The 18,997-nt window shown below is 39.9% G+C and overlaps 2 protein-coding genes across 17 annotated transcripts in view; both read right to left on the bottom strand.

The window, feature by feature from the left end:
• Agbl3 (ATP/GTP binding protein like 3) overlaps positions 1-4,656 on the bottom strand; it is a 67,591-nt gene extending 62,935 nt beyond the window's left edge. For 9 of the 11 annotated variants that reach the window (XR_003711521.1, XR_003711523.1, XM_028768358.1 and 6 more), the window contains exons 1-2: positions 2,894-4,256; positions 1,560-1,620 (exon numbers count right to left, since the gene is read on the bottom strand). Coding sequence is in view for 8 of the 11 variants with exons in the window: in XM_028768358.1 (XP_028624191.1) it covers positions 1,560-1,620; positions 2,894-2,959 (127 nt within the window). In the remaining 3 variants the exon portion in view is untranslated. Of the gene's footprint in view, positions 1-1,559; positions 1,621-2,893 lie in introns of all 11 variants that reach the window. The other 2 variants (XR_003711522.1, XM_028768356.1) reach the window with 2 other exon arrangements.
• Positions 4,657-9,394: 4,738 nt separating this feature from the next.
• Positions 9,395-18,997, bottom strand: part of Cald1 (caldesmon 1) — a 179,865-nt gene continuing 170,262 nt past the window's right edge. For 5 of the 6 annotated variants that reach the window (XM_028768348.1, XM_028768345.1, XM_028768346.1 and 2 more), the window contains 2 exons: positions 14,178-14,258; positions 9,395-11,627 (listed from right to left, as the gene is read on the bottom strand). In XM_028768348.1, coding sequence (XP_028624181.1) covers positions 11,619-11,627; positions 14,178-14,258 — 90 coding nt within the window. In that variant the 3' untranslated portion in view covers positions 9,395-11,618. The remainder of the gene's footprint in view (positions 11,628-14,177; positions 14,259-18,997) is intronic. The other variant, XM_028768344.1, reaches the window with a different exon arrangement.

The raw sequence follows: 18,997 nt of genomic DNA, 5'->3' as shown, positions 1-18,997 counted from the left end.
TGACAGAAACTAAATATCAAAATTCAGATTAACATAGAGAAGTACTTAAATTTTTTTTTGATGAGTATACCCATGACCTTGGGATAGAGGTCTTTGTAATTTCAATAAGGCAAAAATGAAGAACCATAAATGAATACTAATAAACCCAACCACATCAAAAAATAATTTTAAGTGATGGAATCAACATAAGCAAAAATCAAAGAATTGCCATGAATGGAAAACTCATAAACAGGACTATAAATAGATAATAAGCCTTCAAAAACAACTCTCAATTTCTCTAGCAATATATCAGTTAAAACAAGGGGTTACATCCCATCCTCCTTCCATTAGATGGCAAAGCTGAAACAAACAAACAAACAAACATCAGGCAGCAGGGAAGTGTCCACAGAACAGCTACTCGTATAGATATTTGTATATATACCTATACACACATATATACTTTACATATGCACATATACTACATATATATGTATATACACATAAACACACATAAACACACAGACACACACACAGACACACACACACACACACACACACACATATATATATATATATATATATATACTTGTTAAGAGAAAATTCTAGAAAGATACGCACTATGCTGGATGTTTTTTGACAACTCAACATAAACCTAGGCATATATAGGAAGATGGAGTCCCGAGAAAATGCCTCCACAACACTGGTAAGTAAGCAAGTCTGTGGAGCATTTTCTTGATAACGATTGATGTAAGCGGGCACAGCTTACTGGTGGAGTTGCCATGACTGGGTAAGTGGTCCTAGGTGGTGTAAGAGAGCGAGCTCAGCAAGCCAGTAAGCAGCATTCCTCCATGGCTTCTGCTCTGGTTACTGCCTCCAGCTCAGTTCCTCGAGTTCCTCCCTGACTTCACTTAGTAATTGAGGATGACCAATAATAAAAGATGAAACAAACCCTTTCCTTCTCAAGCTGCGTTTGGTCATGGTATTGTGTCACAGCAACAGAAACCCTAATGATGACACATGAATTTAAGAAGAACAATTATCTTAAAAGTGGTTTGTTTTAGGACAGTAGTAACAAAGACAAGTAAAAAGGCTTTAACATCAGCATTGGACTGTGTTAGACATGTAAATATTTACTGGAAATATTTTAGAATTTGATTTGACAGCACAACTGTAAATATGTACATTTTTAAAAGTATAGTATACATCCAGATGCCCCCCACATATATAAATATTTGCAAATAAATAACCTTATTAAAAGCTATTTATGCAACAATAAATCACGGAATATATATATTTCATATGCATTTATGTCTTTAAAAAAGGGTCCTTTTTTGAATAAAATGAAAAGGTTAAAGAGTCCTTCACAAAGGAACTACTACTTTCATTCATTACTCTCTAATATTAACCTGGTTTATTTAAAACTGTCCTGAAAAGTTTAAACTCCAAAGTGGTTATATTTCTTTCTCCCAGAATAATCACTATTTTACTAAATCTGCATTTTTTCAGTTTCCTTCTTACTTTTTATCCACTAAAAGTTTCACAATAAAAAGGGAGGAAAATACACATAGACGAGTTCAAACCTGCTAGTAGTGTACACCGATGAATATCATCACTTACAAATTTCATGAATGAATCCTCATCCTGAAACAAAAGAATTTTAAAATTTAAGAATCAATAATATCAAAATCCAGGGTTTTATTTAACATCTGCCTTACTACTTGTGATTGTCTTTAATCTTTAATGAATGGCAGACTTCATGGTTATTTGGGCTACTGGCCTAAAAGCAGTAGCTCCAGTACAAGGGAACCTGAACATTTGCATCTTTATTCTTCCTCTTCCACAGGGGTGGTGGTTTGAAAATGTTTGGCTCAGGGAGTGGCACTATTAGGTGTGGCCTTGTTAGAGGAAGTGTGTCACTGTGGGCTTGGGCTTTAAGACTCTTTTCCCAGCTGCCTGGAAGTCAGTCTTCTCCTGTTTGCCTTTGGAAAGAGATGTAGAACTCTCCTCCCACATCATGCCAGCCTGAACACTGCCATGCTCTTGCCTTGATGATAATGGACTGAACCTCTGAACCTGTAAGCCAGTCCCAATTAAATGTTGTCCTTGTTCATGGTGTCTGTTTACAGCAGTAAAACCCTAACTAAGACAATAGGGTATGGCCATAAAGACTACAGAGAAGGAATAAAGTTTAAAAGTTCTTGGAACACTTGGGGAAACAACTGGCGAATAAGAATACAGAAAGTTTCGGACTTAGAGAAATTTAGACAAGTATGTATTGTTTTGGAGAGATTTTAGAACTTTAAACATATTGTAATTTATACTTTTAAAAGAAATCTCTTAGAACAGGATATAAGAATAGACACAATATTTTCAAACACTATATCCTGCCTCTTCCTTTTTCTACTCCCCACATCCTTTCCTTCTGGTACTGGAGAGTCACATGTATAGGAAACCTGGCTGGAGCACTAGGGGTTTGAGTATGGTGCATATTATGTTGCAACAGAATTAGCACATAAGGAAGTAGATATGACTGTAAAAATAAATTCCCAATATGACATACACACATTTAAATAAAATCCAGAACAATCTTACCCAAAATTTTCTCAAGAAATCCTTTCTTTCCCATTTTAGGAAATGTTTTTAATTGAACTAGAATTAGATCATTTTGCTGCTCCCATTCCCCCTCCCCACTTTCAAGTTGATAGCCTCTTCAAGAAAAATCAATTCTTTTTCTTTCTTTCTAAATAGGGCATATTACACAATTCGTTTTTCAGTTATTTTCTAATTTCCATGACAAAACGGACATCATCCATTTTATTTTTACATCAAATTAATTCTACAATGTTTTAATTGGGAATATAAGCTTTATATACATTTTACCTCAAATTATGTAAAGTAAAAGAGAAAGACATACCAATTCATCGTCATCATCACTGATACTTCTATCTGAATAGTCTTCCTCTTCTGAATCTTCTGACATGTCTTCTAATGTCTTCCTTAAAATTTCTTTTTATTATGTGGGTAGGCTGTAAAATTTCTAAGGAAATTATTTAACAGCTTTTTTTAAAAGCAAAGGTGTGCATGTTCTATATTAAATGAATACTACAGTTGTATTTAATTAACAGTGACACATCTTTGAAAACTAAACTAGTAAGGATTCAGGAAATTAATTTCAATTTCAAAGATTTTAAGAAACTATCCACTACTACAAAGTAAGCTTCCTAAATGGATATCCAATGCCAAGTGTTCAGCCCTAAAAATATATACACAGAAGCAACATTCAACAGACTTCTGCAAGTTGCATTTATATATTTATTTAAACACACATAATGATAATAATTCGAAAAAGGCTATGAATCTGAGGGTTGGACGGGGGTAAATGATGTAATAACATTTTAATTAAATAAATTTAAAATGAGTGGGTATGGATTGGGGAGGTGAATCTTGGAAGAGATGGAGGGGGTAAATCTATCACCTCAGTATGTTTTATGAACAAAAATAAAACTAAAAAGTCTGTTGAAAGAAAAAAAAGACAAATCATGTAAATAACTTGGTTGAAAAAAGTTCACACTATATAGCCAGACCATTTACACTTTATATTTAACTAAACACTACACTGCAATAGTAAGTCAGGGTTGTCCTCAAGCATTAAGAATTACACAAGAAAAGTTATAATTATTCAGGCAATAATGTAAAATAGCAATAATGTAAAAACTTTCCCCTTCCTATATAACTTTCAGTTGACCCAACTTTCAGTGTCTCTAATTGAAGTTCCTGTTTAACTTTGGTCATTACTGTATTATTTAACTTCTAAATTCAACGACATCATTTGCATTGAAATAGCTACCAGAAGGTCCTGCTGGAGAGGATCACTGTCACTTCTATGCAAGCCTGAAGTACTAAAATGGTATTTTCCTCCTGACACACACGCCAGTGACTGTGTCTTTGGGGATAATACAGTTTTAAGTGTACGTGTCCTCTTTTCTTATTTGCAGTGAAATAAATCCTTGCCAAGCTTTTACACTTTGGAGGATACCAAAAGAATTTACCAATTTTACAACTACCGGTTTATGTTCTCTCTAAAAGTGAGACTTTAGGATCGTGGACTGCACATCACCGACAAAAAAACCTTTCACAGCCCCGGGTTTACGTCTACAGAAGAGCGTGTTCTGGGGCGCGGACTGCACAGAAGGCCTCGCGAAGCTTCATCATAAACAACACCTGCAACCGAGAGAGCTGTTTCTAGGTGACATCTCAGGGCGGAGACCAACGCTTCAGCCCCGGATGACAGCTCGAAACTAGAACAACCGGCCGGGCGTCCGGCGGCGGCTCCTTACGTGCGCGGACGAGACGGGCTAGCGCTGGGCGCTGGAAGCCCGCGGACGCCGGTCCAGGCCTGAAGCGGCGAGCGAGGGGCGTGCGGCCGCGCCAGGCCTTCTCCCGGAGCCCGACCCGCGCGGAGCCTCCTCACTCACGCGGGCCGCGCGCCGCCCCGCGCCGAGGGGCGCATATCCCGCGCTCCCCTGCCTGAGCGGCGCGTCCGCCACCCGCCTCGCTCCCTCGGCCTCTTCAAGCCTGCCAGTCGTCCCACCCCTGCCGGGAGAGTACTTTAGGATGTCCCTCAGGCACCGGGCGACGACAGGGCCAGAGGAAACACCATCGTAACTCAGCGGCCGCAGCCACGCTCTCCTAGGAGAGCAGGCCGCTTGTTGCCGGGGCAACGGCTGTATTCTCGCGAGACTTCGGGAAGCTTTTCTAGTTTTCCCCCTAGCGGCAGCTTTGGAAGTGGTGAGATTTTGGTGGGAGAAAGTGATGCCAGGGGATGATGGGAACTCCGGGCTTGGTTTAGGGTTTGGAGAGGTTTGAGCGTTGCAGGCTGGAGGGACTTTACCACTGGGGAAAGCCGCGACAGCAGTTTGTTTCGAGTGACAGCAATTTGTTTGCGAGGTACCTGCGCAGAGAAGGTAGTAGAACATACTGTTTAAGGCTGTGTCTGGATGCTCACTTGACTTTTAACAACCCGATGACCATGGGCAGCTAATTTTCTGGACTAATCAGTCTGGCGGTTCCTCAGAAAATTGGACATAGCATTACCTGAGGACCAAGCTATACCATTCCTGGGCATACACCCAGAAGATGCTCCAACATATAACAAGGACACATGCTCCACTATGTTCACAGCAGCCTTATTTATAATAGCCAGAAGCTGGAAAGAACCCAGATGTCCTTCAACTGAGGAATGGATACAAAAAATGTGGTACATTTGCACAATGGAGTACTACTCAGCTATTAAAAACAATGAATTCGAGAAATTCCTAGGTAAATGGATGGAACTAGAAAATATCATCCTGAGTGAGGTAAGCCAATCACAAAAGAACATACATGGTATTCACTCACTGACTATTGGATATTAGCCCAGAACCTTGAATTACCCAAGATTCAACACACAGGCCACATGAAGCTCATGAAGAAGGAAGACCAAGTGGGGGTGCTTCGGTCCTTCTTAGAAGGAGTAACAAAATACTCAAGGGAGCAAATATAGAGACAAAGCATGGGACAGAAACTGAAGAAGGGGCCGTCTAGAGACTGTTCCACCTGGGTATCCATCCCTTGTGCAGTCACCAAAGATAGATGCTGATGTGGATGCCAGGAAGTGTATGCTGACAGGAGGCTGATATAACTGTCTCCTTAGAGGTCTGCCAGAGCCTGACATATACAGAGGTGGATGCTCACAGCTAACCATTGAACTGATCATGGGGTTCCCAATGGAGGAGTTAGAGTGAAGACTGTTGGAGCTGAAAGGGTTTGCAGCCCCATGAGGAGCGCAACAATACGAACCAACCAGAGCTCCAAGAGTCTAAACCACCAGCCTGGGAGCACTTAGGGAGGGATCCATGGCTCCAGTTATGTATGTAAGGGTGGAGGGCCCTGTTGGGCATAGGTGGGAGCAGAGATCCTTGGTCTCATGAAGGCTGGACACCCCAGTGGGTAGGAATTTAAGGGTGGGGAGGTGGTAGTGGGGGGGGTAGGTAGGGGCACATCCACAGAGAAGCAGGAGGAGGAGTGAGGGAATAGGGGATTCCTGGGTGTGTGGGGGGAATGGGGTAAGGGGATAACATATGACATGTAAATAAAACATCCAATAAAAAAATGAAGTAATTGTACTTGAAGTCAAAAGATTGAGTTGTGTTCTGCACAGGAGTCATGGTTATATGAGGGTAAATTCTCAAAAATGCCATCAGCTTAGAAATTCTTTGTTAGCCAACACTTGCAGAGCAGAGGATACCCACTCCCTGTTTCTGCTAAGGGGTACCATTTGGTCCCTCAGAAATCTGCCTGCAAGTCCATTACCAAATGTGTTCCCTTGACTTGAGTCACTAGAATCATAGCTAAGCTTCTTTTCTTAAAACTTATCCAATTGGCTATATTGTGCTATTGGAAACAGTAAATAGGCCAAGCCAGTCTTTATATATGGAATCTATTTTGTTTTTTTCCTGTTGGTCTTTACTCTTGGATAAAGGCCATAGGGTGTCAGGTGCACAAGATGAGGCTCTGAGAAACAACCCAGCCAGGCATGGAAGAGGCAAAGATAGGACTTAAATCATGTATGTATTGTGTATGTATGTATGGTATATATGTATGTATGTATGTTCAGCTCAACTATGTATATTAACATATGTTAAATATTTATAGAGAAGAATGCTATTAGTGCATAAGAGAATTACTTAGAAATTCAGCAAAGCTTTGAAAAGTCACGTTCATTCATTCATTCTTCCCTGACCTTTGCTGGTTAGTTTACATCAGAGACTATTGGCTGTGGAAGGCTACTGCAGAACAGTTTTTCATGGAGATTGCATCCTACTGGGAGAAAACAGTAACAGAACCATGCAGGTGAAAGTTGCTATGGAGGGAAAGAAAGCTGAGCACCTGCTGGGGGTGTGTATCTTGGCAGTGTAGTTCTTTAATTAAGGTGGGGTGGCCAGAGAAGCTCTCTCTCAGGTAGCATCTGAACAGGAGAATAAACCACATGGTTGACTAGAGAAGAGCTTGATGGAGTGGAAACACAGCCAGTGCTGAGGCCACGGGAGAAGCGCTGGCTGGGGTCAGTGTCATTTTAAAGACATATCATAAGGAATTCCCTCTCCTCCATCTAAATTAAAAATAGCCTTTGAAGCCTCTGCTTTACACGTTTAAAAATGAGCTTTAAAACATTATTTGTATTGCATTTATGGGCGCATGCATACTATAGTTCACGTGTGGAGGTCAGAAGACAACTAGAGGTACTGAGTCTGTTCTTCCTTTACATGGGCCCTGGGAATTGAACTCAGGTTGTCAGGAATGGTAGTAAGTGCCTTTTCCCCCTGAACCATCTCCTGGGCTGGCTTTCTTTCTCTCTTTCTTTTCCTTCCTTCCTTCCTTCCTTCCTTCCTTCCTTCCTTCCTTCCTTCCTTTTTCTTCTTCTTTTTTAGATCTATCTATCTATCTATCTATCTATCTATTTATCTATCTATCTATCATCTATCTATCTATCATCTATCTATACATACATACAGCATTCTGCCTGCATGTATGCCTTCAGGCCAGAAGAGGGCACCAGATCTCGGTATAGATGGTTATGAGCCACTGGCTGGGAATTGAATTTAGGATTTCTGGAGGAGCAGACAGAGGCTTAACCTCTGAGCCATCTCTCCAACCCTCATGGACTTTCCATTTTTAATTTTAAAGGTTTTTTTTTTTTTTTTTTTAGATTTTGATTTCAGTCTGGAGGACACACTGGAATTTGAATTCTTTGTTCTTAAGTTAAAATGAAAATAAGGCCTGAAGTAAGCGTCTCAAAGATGCACTGAGTTGTGCTCCCCTCTCTGGGAGCCCACCAGTGAAAGCTACTAGACAGATTCATATAACCAGTTTCAACTTTTTAGGAGGCAGATGGAGCCTGCAGTAATTCCCTCTTCTTTCACTTGACAGTAGGAATCACAATGCTTAAAAAAAAAAAAAAGAAAAGAGAAAAAGAATACGTAAATACTTACCTGAATTATCCCCAAAGGTACAGTCACTGACGTAGACAATCAGGAGCAAAATGTCATCTTGGTAAAGTGGCAAAAGTGTAAGTTATGTTAGGAATATAACTTATTTTGAATAATTTGCCACTTGGAATTTATTAAACAGACGTCTAGATAAGGAAACAAGGTGACCAGAGCATTCATTCTTTATGACATCATAGAAGTTAGTTATCATGGGGACTTTGAGGTCTTTTCATACAATTTAATTGATGAAGCCATTCTAGGAACCCGGAGCCAGAGGCTAGACAAATACCTGTCTGTATCTTCCTTGCGCTAAGAGCCAAACCTTTCACAGTGTCTCCAGGCTCACATCTTGAGATTGTTCTACTCAGCAGCTAACTCACTCTTTCGTTATTTCAAGATTTTTGCCTCCATTTTGAGAATCAATGGCATAGCAGATTAAGTGTAGATTTTGAAACTACAGTACCAAGGTGAGTGGCCTGAAATAAAATTCCATACCACAGTTTTCTTATATGACAGTGTTCTGAGCTTAAGGGTTGGTCCTAGTAAGTGCTATCATTTGTTTTCACGGACAGTGTTTGAAGCACACGTTCTGGGGGAAAGAGGAGGAGGAGAGACAGGAAAGGAGAAGGAAGGAGATGAAGAGCTGGGTTCTCAAAGCATGGTCTGCAGAACAGCAGAGACACCGCAGAATCGTTTGAAATGCAGGCTCTCAGGGCCCATCCGGACCTATGATGTTCAGATTTTACAAAATATATTAAGTGTCCCTTAAAAACACGCCACGGCAAAGTTCTGCTATTAAGTCTGAAGTGGAATGAAGTAAATGGTCAGCATTCTCTGTGGAGCTGGGATGGTTGAGCATCACACAGGCTACACACAGACTGTAGAAAGCTGGGAACAATACTAGAACAAAAACCCATGCCTCTTCCAGCCTCCCGAGCAAGCACCCAGATCACAACCTCGTGCTGCCAGACCTAGCCTTTACTTTTATTTTGAAGGAGAAATTTTAAAATGTTCTGTCAGTTGTTCACTTCTGAGTACTTTTGAACATTTGGTTAGAAAAGCCCCCATAGTAAGAAGTGTTTTAAATCTGAACTGTGGCAACCATGCTAACAATCGCTTGTACTCTCAGCACTTGAGAGGTGAGGGCTGGAGGGACAGGAGGGACAGGAGGGACAGGAGGGACAGGAGGGACAGGAGTCAAAGGTCATTCTTGGCTTCATCATGAGTTCCAGGCCAGCCTGGGCTACATGAAATCCTGTCTCAAAATGTTTTTGTTTTGTTTTGTTTTCCTTTATAGAGTGAAACCAACCGTCAATGTGAAGTACAAGCGCCTTGCCATCCTCTTTGTTATTATAGACACTTCTCACAGAAGAACGCCAACGCATGCATGAGGCAGAGACGGCTGGAAGAATTCCATTTATTGTGGATGCATTTTCACAATATATTTTTTTTATTGCAGCGATCATTTATCAGTGAGAAATATTAAGTGTTGCAACGTTTTTAACGATGGCAGATTCACAGAACACGCTAGTCAGCTTGCAGTTTCCTCTCTTACAGATAACAGAGAGCTGTAATCAAACAAGTAAATGAGGAATTTGCTTCTTCAAAGATTAAATCCAAATGGAGAAAATTCTACCCTAAAACTCATTGTCATCCAAATATTGGAATAAAAGGATCAAAACAGTCATTTCGCGACTCTGAACTTTCTTAAAAGCAAACACAACACACAGAAAGCCTGTGAGATAGCTGGAGAAGGCCTTTGTTAACTCGACCATGGCCCCTCAGCGTCTGCTTTGATCCGTTTTACCCCAATGATGGAAGTCATTTCCATGGGTGTGCCATGTGCATCCTATTCATCGTGTCATAGACCTGTGTCTACTCTGTCATGGGTAGATGACTTGTGTAGTCTTAGTGGCTTTCCTTCCTTTGGCCCAAGTTTGCAAAAAGCTAGGGAATCCAACTAACTCTTACTAATTCATGGGAAAAAATAGACTTTTCAAGGCTGTGGTTGCTCCTCAAGCTAACCCTTTCCTCTTGAAAAGAAAGTTGTGGATTGGAAATTTTAGAGGCTCTCCTACTGTGGAAGGAATGGAGACTAAGATAATTTTGGTTAAGTCAGCTGAGGTATGAGTTTGTACAATGACACTGTATGCACAAAATGTTCTAGATAAGAACATTTTTGTAAGATGCTAGAGTACTTTCCTTTTATCTATTGGGAAGAAGAAAGTCATAAGCTGAAACAGGATCTGGTATCTGAATGATGAGTCCCTAAAGACCCTTGGTGGGGGGGGAGTAAAACTATTAAAATTTACATATATTTTTCAGATTTCAAGATATTATCAACTTATGACAGTACCAATAAAGGCAGAACATTTTAATTTAAAGAGCGTGAGTCCGTAAGTGTAGGACTGCCATGCTTTTGCTCGCTTTACCTGCCTGCTTCTACATGAGCAAAGTTGGTCTTTCTTTAGACATCTACATGAATTCTAATTTGTGCATTAGTCACCAAAATGTTTGGCTCTAAGTGGTAGAGAAAGGAGACATCTTAGATATCATGCAGGTCAACTTTTTGGGGGGGGAGGGGACAAACTTCACGGTCACAAATAAGCAGGATTTGAGCTTTGTCCAGATGGTAGACTTAATAAAATTCACACTGGACTTCAAGACTGCCCTCAGTTACAAACGAAATACTATGTCTTATAAGAAGTTTCAACTAATTTTGACACCTGTAAGCTCTTTTTTTCCAATTTTTTTTTCTTATAAGTCATTGGACATTGAAAACATATCTATACCTAACTTCCATGTTTCTACTGGCAAATATGAAATATTAATATACTATTGTGATTTTTAATCTTCAAAAGCTGTGATATTGGTTAGTTACAAGGAAATACTATGAAATATAATAGTCTAGCACATGAAAGAGCAATCTACCATTAGTGTGTCTGTATACACGTATGCACATACATTACATAGTTGGGTTATCTAAATGTGTTTCAGTCTACTGTCGCTACCAAAGAAATCCACAAAGCAACTAACCTGAAAAAAAAAATCAGTACCACTGTCAGCTAAAATAATCACCCAATTTAGGTATGAATCAGCATAGAAAAAAAGCAATATCTCAACAGAACATCTTCTTTTTTTAATGAGACAATCATCACTGCCCTATATCAGATCTGAAGTGGATTATTTTCAGAGAGTTTTGATTGCCTACTTAGATAATTTCTTCCATGCTTTAGTCTAAAGTGCAGAAACATGATGTCTGTACTGAGACAAAACAAAGCCTACGGGTCATTTCCCCCCCTAGATACTGCATACATTCCTCAGACACTCTTAAGTTCTACTTCCTTTTGTTGACTTCCGATGTGGTTGGTGTCACTGTTCATATGACAGTAGCGAGTTTACTTCACAGCATGGGTTTCTTTAGAAACAGGCTCCTCTGCAAAGGCAGTACTTTGACCATGGAGATCTCTAGTTGTGGTTATTAAATATAGTGAGCATATACATGGATTTACTGGGATATTGGAAAACATAAATATAAACAGAGCGATTAGCCCTCTCCAACTGAGCTGGCCCAGCAAGACGGCTTGCAGTTGGGTTCTTTCTCCGATTGTTTCAGACCTGCTGAGAGAAGAGAACTTTAAACTGGCAGCACATGGTGTTTTGTGGGCTCATGGTACAATAGGAATAAATCTAAATGACACGAAAGGGAAGGCTGCTGCTGGCATTCTGTTCAAGTGTGACCTTTCGCTCCAAGACTCTTCACTCTTTACTTTTTCCTCGAGGTTCCTTTCCTACCTTGACCTTCATCTTTGCTCACAGCACTCAAAGTCAAGATGGATTTTAAGCTCTACAGTAAGGACTGGGAATTTCTAGTGTTCCACACTACTGAAAAGCCCAGTCAAGGCCACATCAACACTGGGACAGAGGGCATCATCCCCTTTCTCCCGTTTACCCCTAGTCACCTATTTTCTTTATCCCTACGTACTGATCCCTGAGACTTATCTGACCTTAGTCCATTCCTACTCCATTTCCCCTTCAGCCAACTGCTAAAAGTGCCTACTGAGGGTCTAATATCACACATAGTAATGTGTGATAACTTACATTTTCAAAGTATGGTGCATTTTCATTTCAAGGGAGTGGCCATACAGTAAGTAGGGAGCTCGGGGCTTTGGAGCAGGGATCCCTGACCTGCTGGCTCATTACCTCGGCTAGGTTGGGTGGTTTGACTGTAACCACCGTGAGAGACCAGTGGTAGACTAGTGAGGAAGGCAAGGGTCAGGAAAAGCAGCCTTTTCCTGTAGCACAACCCCAGGTACGTCCTCCATGCTGTCTTGTGTGAGAGGTGTCCTCTTAGTTCCAATATTCCAAGTGCTTTTGTTTTACCTTCCATAGCCCTAATGTGACCACAGGGACCTGATACCTGTGGTAGTGGATGGTCAACACCACCTACTCAGAAAGGAAGTATCATAATACTCGGACCACTACTTTGGAAGATATAGCTATGTTACCAGGATTTTAAAGTCTCAGGCCCACAGTTCATTCTTTGTGCTTAAAAAAAAATATATATATATCATTCTTCCCTTGTCACCAATAGAAAATTATGAAGGGAATTTTAAAAACATTACATTTTTTGCTAAATGTACATTCTTAAAATAAATATGAGTAACAGTAAAGAATGTAGGGTCAGAGTAGAACAAGTATTAGTGTAGGGATGTTCTTGAACATTAAAAAAATTATATTCTTTTTATATCTGCATTTTGACTGTATATATAATTGTGTCTCATGTGCATGGCTAGTGGCCTTGGAGGCCAGAAGAAGGTGTTGGATCCCCTGGTAATATAGTTACAGAGGGTTGTGAACTGCCATTTGAGTGCTATGAATTGAACCCATGACATGGGCAAGAACAACAAATGCTCTTAACCACTGAGCCATCTCTCCAGCCCCTCAATGTAGGTTTGGCTACTTGTGAGATGTGTTTCTTTATAAAAGTTGTTTAATCTCTCCGTGCCTCATTTTCTCCAGCTATAAAATGGTAATAATCCTACTCCTTACCTCTACTCGTTGATGGGGGATCACATGAGACAGTAACGGTGCCTGGCAAATAGTAGCTACTCCCTGAGTGTTAGTTGTTGACAATGGTGATCATCACTAGGTACTTTTTTTTTTTAGCATATTTAGCTAGCAATCATTTGAATAATAGAATTGTTTGAAGTTATTTCAAATAGAGCGGCTGGGCTAGTAGACGTCATTGGACAGAAAGAGTACTGTATAACTGAGAAGACGGAGTGGCAGATTCAGGCAGCTGTCCTGATCCAAGAGAGGACAAAACATGGGAAAGGAGGCCTCATTCCCTCATGAAGGTGGATCTCGGTGGTCTTCTAGCTGCCTTCAGGAAGCTCATTAGTCTGGAGTTTGCTGAAGAAGTCTCTATCCCTATCGATCCCTAGGGCTCTGCATTACTGGAAAGCAGACTGTTCTCACTGTACTGATTACTGATCTCTGAGGTCTCTTTCTGAGTTTTCTCCCTTTAAAGGACAAGGCTGGCTCTGTTTCTTGAAATGGGGAAGGCCACAATCAGGAATTAGCTCCTTATACAGCCAGCAGTACTGTTTCTTCCCTGAGCATCTGTTAAAATACCACACAGAGTATGTTTCTGAAATGTGCACAAACCCTTTTCCTACAAGACCAAGCATCCTTAGTCACTGGTTTTTACAGGGTAGCATATTTTGTCTATTTAAATTTTTTGCCATAGCTATCCGGAATCTGAGGCTATGGAAATGTCTCTTAGGACAGTTCTAGAAATGGTGCCAATGAAGGAGTCACATAATTTCTCCTAAGAGTTTTGTTTTCCCTAAAATAACTGTGTAGCCAGTCAAGGGCCTTGTATAGAAAGATAGACCATGGTTATCACATATGACCCTCTTGGCTAGATTTTTCCACAATTGTGACAACTATTTAGGAGTTGTCTTACTGGAAATCACTCTATGACTTTAAGCCATTTATGTTGTAAGCCTGACAGACCTGGAGTTCCAACGGCTTTGTAAATTGTCCTTTCTTTGGGCTACACATGGGACTTTTAGAAACTGATGGTCATCTAAGTATAGATTTATGAGTCAGGAATATTTCTCATTTGACCCCAGGCTCTGACACACGATTCCCCCAGTATATTACCTTAGTAGGGGAAGTGACCTTATCCACAGATTGCTTTTCCCAGAGGTTCCGCTTGCCAGATACATCTCCTGGCCTCAGGTCCTAATGAAAAGAAAGCAGAAATCATAAGACAAGTGACTATTAATATAAGTAAGCTAGCCACCACATCTACCATTTGTTCAGATTGACACGGTGTTCAGTACACCTTGCACCAAAGGTCCCAAATGAAAGAAGCTGTTCCCTGACTATGGACAGACCTTGGCCTGTTTCATGAGAATGGGCTGGCAACACATACAGCATCTGGGTCCTTCAATAACTAATCATTCTCCAGCTACGGACGTCCAGATTGCTTTCCCAAGAGGCAGGCTGGAAGTTCATCGTGCTTCTCAGGCCCACTCAGGCTTCAGGGAGCACACTTGGAAGCATCTGATCTTTGGTACTATCTGCATGGAATTAAATTCTCATAGCCCCTGTGCTGCTGATCTCACGAACATCTTCTTAGCTGGCCACCATCTCCCTGGCTCATTCCCTGTAGTGTTCTATTCATCCCCTAACAACTTTCCCATGCAGGATCATTATCTTAGGGTCCTGCGACCTGAATGAAGATGCTAAACTCCTCCTGTGTTTCTTGATGGCCAAGTGTGTAATCCAGGAGTGGATTAGTAGACACTAGCCCCACAAAAAATAAACGTCTGTCACAAATGGTAACCCTGAGAAGAGTGGGCAGTTGATGTATGTTAAGAACATGTATGAATCCTAATATGACCCATAGTAGTTAAATAGCTTTGAGTTCTTGTTTGCTAGTTCATAATTAATTTCATTTGTATAAGGGTCCAAATTTCTGTTTCATTTACTTTTCTTCTAGTGTTTGCTTATATTAGTACTTGGCACAAGAGAGCTTGGAGAAAATGAATGTGTTTTAATGAAATAGTAGTGCTTACTTTGGCAATGCCTTCTCTCATTAGGAAGGCAGGGCTAGAAACTGTAGTTTTCCAGGGATACCAGTTTTGACGAACATATTTCTAACACAGAGTACTGGCATCTTAACACTAAACATGCAGTGTTAAATAATTCCATGTGAAGATTTGTCATACTTTGAGTTTATGGGCCTGTGGCATGAGTTCCCAACATTCTATTAGAAAGCTATACCTGTTTAACTTGGAAACCTTAGGCAACAAATCATATTAGAAAAAAAAAAAAGAATTCCACAACATTTGCCAACGTGGGTAAAAGTTGACAAATTGTCTAGAAGACTTAAAAATGTTGGCAACTATAATAAGGAAGATGCTGACAGACCTCTAAAAAGTAGGTATAATCATTTATTTATTTGATTCATAGATGACATGTTTTTCTTTCACATGAGTGTTTCTACATGAGAAAGTGGATTGCATTTCCTTGAAATAGTGTTGATGAATCTTTCAAGATCACTTAAGGGGTTTAAATAAGGTGTTTTAAGAAAATATCAACATTCACATTGTAAGTCAGTATTTTCAAGTCAAAGAGAAAATATAAATGGAATTACCTGACCAGACTACATGTTAGAGAAAGACCCAGTCTGGGAGAAGAGGGAGAAATGAAGGCAGGAAAGGCAGGTTTCCAGTCAACCAGAGACGAAAGAGTGAAGAAGAGAAGCCAGCTGAGAAAGACATCATTCTCTTTTTTTTAAACAAAAAGAAAGACAAGTTAGCACTTTAATTGCTACATGACATACAGTTTAGACACCAAGAGTAGACAAACCAGCTAAAACATTCAGAATTTAATCCCAGCCACAAAGTTACTCTAGAAGCTTATAAACTCAACTCATAAATAGCTTGAATGCCCCAGTAGGACACATAAGGCAGGGCAATGTTTGATTTTAAATCTGCTAATTTACTGGAGGATAGTGCTAACAATTTTGAGCACTTGCAATTCTTAGCATTTCTGAAGATGATAGTGTAGTTACTATTTTTGGGTGATTTTTCTTATGGGGTTTAAAACTCAACACACGAATGCTAGGACTGAGAATTACTCTTGTTCTTCTTGAGGAGGTTCCACTATGGACAAAGACTGTTTTGTTGGAGTAACTCTTTCTAACTTTGATCTAATGGCCAAAGGAGACACACCTGTAGACAGCAAACCTTAGCTTTCTCCTCCCCTACCCATTGTGAGAACCAGAGAAATGAGTTGAGAGTAAATTGTATTCGGTCTAGAGTCAGAAGGTACTACTGAGGACTCCTCTTGGTTCTGCTTACAGATAATGTTCTAATATCCTGGGCTCAGGATCAGTCTAGTCAGAGCCCCAGAGATCACACTTTTGTGTCTTGAAGATGGAAACACACATGTCTGAAGAGGCTGGTGTAAGAAAGAGGGACAGGAGTGAATACATCCAAGAATATGTATTTCCATAGCTCAAAATGTGCTAAAATTATGACTTGGAAAAAAATCCATAATGGTGTGGGTTAGAGTTTAGCTTAGGGTTACCACTGCAACATCTCATGGACAGGACCTAAGATTTCTGTTTGACTTATCTCTGTAACCTACCATCCTTGGACATTTTGTTTAATAGTCATTACACATCTGCAGAATTCCAGTAGCCTTTTCCACACTGGAACTTTTATCTCCTTTCTGCTGGACCCACAGAAGCAGTGGGTCTTGCCTGTCCTGTCTTGCCTTGGTTCTAACTCATTGTCTTCTTCCAGGAGACTGCCATGTGACTGGCTGTAATATGGCATGGTGGGTGCTGGGTCAAAAATACTGCAAGAATATACTACCAGAGGCATGTGTGCAAAACTTAAAAAGGCTTAGTGAGCAAAACCAAACTAGTATTTTGCTTACGATATTAAATATGTATTTCTTACTCCAATCTGGTCCTTATTTGAAGCCATACAAATCCATAAGACCCAATGGAAAGAAAGTGATCACTAAACTCTAGAGTGACATATTCTTTCCCTCTCTGCATTCTCTAGATAAGTCTATGAATCACTTATTAAATGTGAGATAGTGCAGCCATTGATTTTATAAGTCCCCTGTATTACTTTTCTGTCCTGTCACTTTGTGGGAGGCCTTATCAATAGCCCCAGGAAGTGTTATTGCTAATATTTGGTGTGAGATCCTTAATATATTTACATTTATGATATTAGTGATATGAATGACTCCACTTACATTTAACACTTTTTAACCCTTCCACTAGGATGGGACATAGAAAATGAGAAGCTACTCAGGTCAGGTGCTGATAAAAGAATGGAGAGAAAGCCCTGGACCAGTGGGAACAACTTGGTTCAGGAATGAAATTGACCACTCATGCTGTAAATATGGGAGGAAAGAAGTGATGGTCTCCTCTAGAGAGGCAGGACGCCATGCTCAAAGAGAAAGCATTCATCTGTGTGTTCTTCCTTTCTTCCTTATGAAGGTCCCTCAGGGGAAGAGGTGTGTCCATGAACTTCTCAAATTTATAAGCTATAAAAAAGGTCTTTAGTTTTATTTGGCTATCAAAAGGATTCATAATTTAAAAACTAAAAAAGTTAGTAATCATGGGTCCAGAGCCATAACATGGATAGAAATGACCATAACTATTTTCTATCTAAAAATAATTTCTACTTTTTATGTCAAGATGTCTGGTGGTAGAACTCGAGGCCCCAAAGACACATCTGGGTGTGGTTGTCTTACCGCCCTTTTCTTCTTTTATTAACTCCATATCCTTACTTACTTGGGGGCAAGGAGGGGAGATGTTTTTCTTTTTTTAAAAAACTATGTATTTATTTATTTATTTATTTATTTATTTATTTATTTATTTATTTATTATATGTGAGTACACTGTAGCTGTCTTCAGACACCCCACAAGAGGGCATCAGATATCATTGCAGATGGTTGTGAGTCACCATGTGGTTGCTGGGATTTGAACTCATGACCTCTGGAAGAGCAGTCAGTGCTCTTAACCACTGAGCCATCTTACCAGCCCTGGGCGATGTTTTTCAATGTATATTTTTTCACAACTATAAATTGAGTTCACACTGGCATATAGCTCTTGTGAAGCCTTATGCAAAGATTCCTGGGTAGAACGTTAACTAAAAAGTGCAAGATATTGCACCCAAGAAGAGAACACAGGCATTTCCATCTCTCCCATGTAATTTGGAGCATGCCAGGATTTAGTGACCTTGGAGACTATATATAGAGCCAATGGATGCAATGAAATGTTGCAGTGGCTTAAAACACTTTAAATGCCTGGAATCTGGGATGTTTTTCTTTTTATAGAGTGGAGGTTGCTATGTTCGAGGCCAGCCTGGTCTACATAGTGAATTCCATGACATCCAGGGCTATAGAGAGAGACTCAAAAATAAACACAAAAATAAAAAATGAAACTAAAAAATGAATGTGAGTTATGACAATTCATTCTCTGCTACCTTGGTACCAGGAAAGCTACAGAAACAGCTTAGCAGAGAAGGCTGACTGGAGAGTGTGAATGGCTTGTTTATTCTAACAAGCAGAGTAAGGCAATTACATATATTCAATGAGAGAGTTAAAGGAATATTTGCATAGCAAGCTTACATGTAGTAAATGAAGTTTTTAGTTCCCTAAAACAATGTAGCTAGCCTTTAAAGTTTTCATTTTTACTGGTCATGGGAGAGGGGTTCCAGTTTTCCAGTTTCAAGTTTTTATGTTTTTTTTCCTTTGCAGGTGTTGAAAACAAATCATCCAACTTATATTACATATATAATAAAATATAAGGGCAATTATTTCAATAGCTGCTCAATAACTGTATTTTGTGTTAAGTTATAGAAATTAGGTAAAATTAGAAAACATGGTCTCAAAACAGTCAAAATATGCAATGTTTTGGGAATAGGTTTTGAAATACTTGGAATAGA

This window comes from Grammomys surdaster, unplaced genomic scaffold, assembly GCF_004785775.1.
Source record: "Grammomys surdaster isolate TR1022 unplaced genomic scaffold, NIH_TR_1.0 186, whole genome shotgun sequence".
Taxonomy (NCBI): Eukaryota; Metazoa; Chordata; class Mammalia; order Rodentia; family Muridae; genus Grammomys; species Grammomys surdaster.
This window is presented reverse-complemented; position numbering and strand designations above follow the sequence as displayed.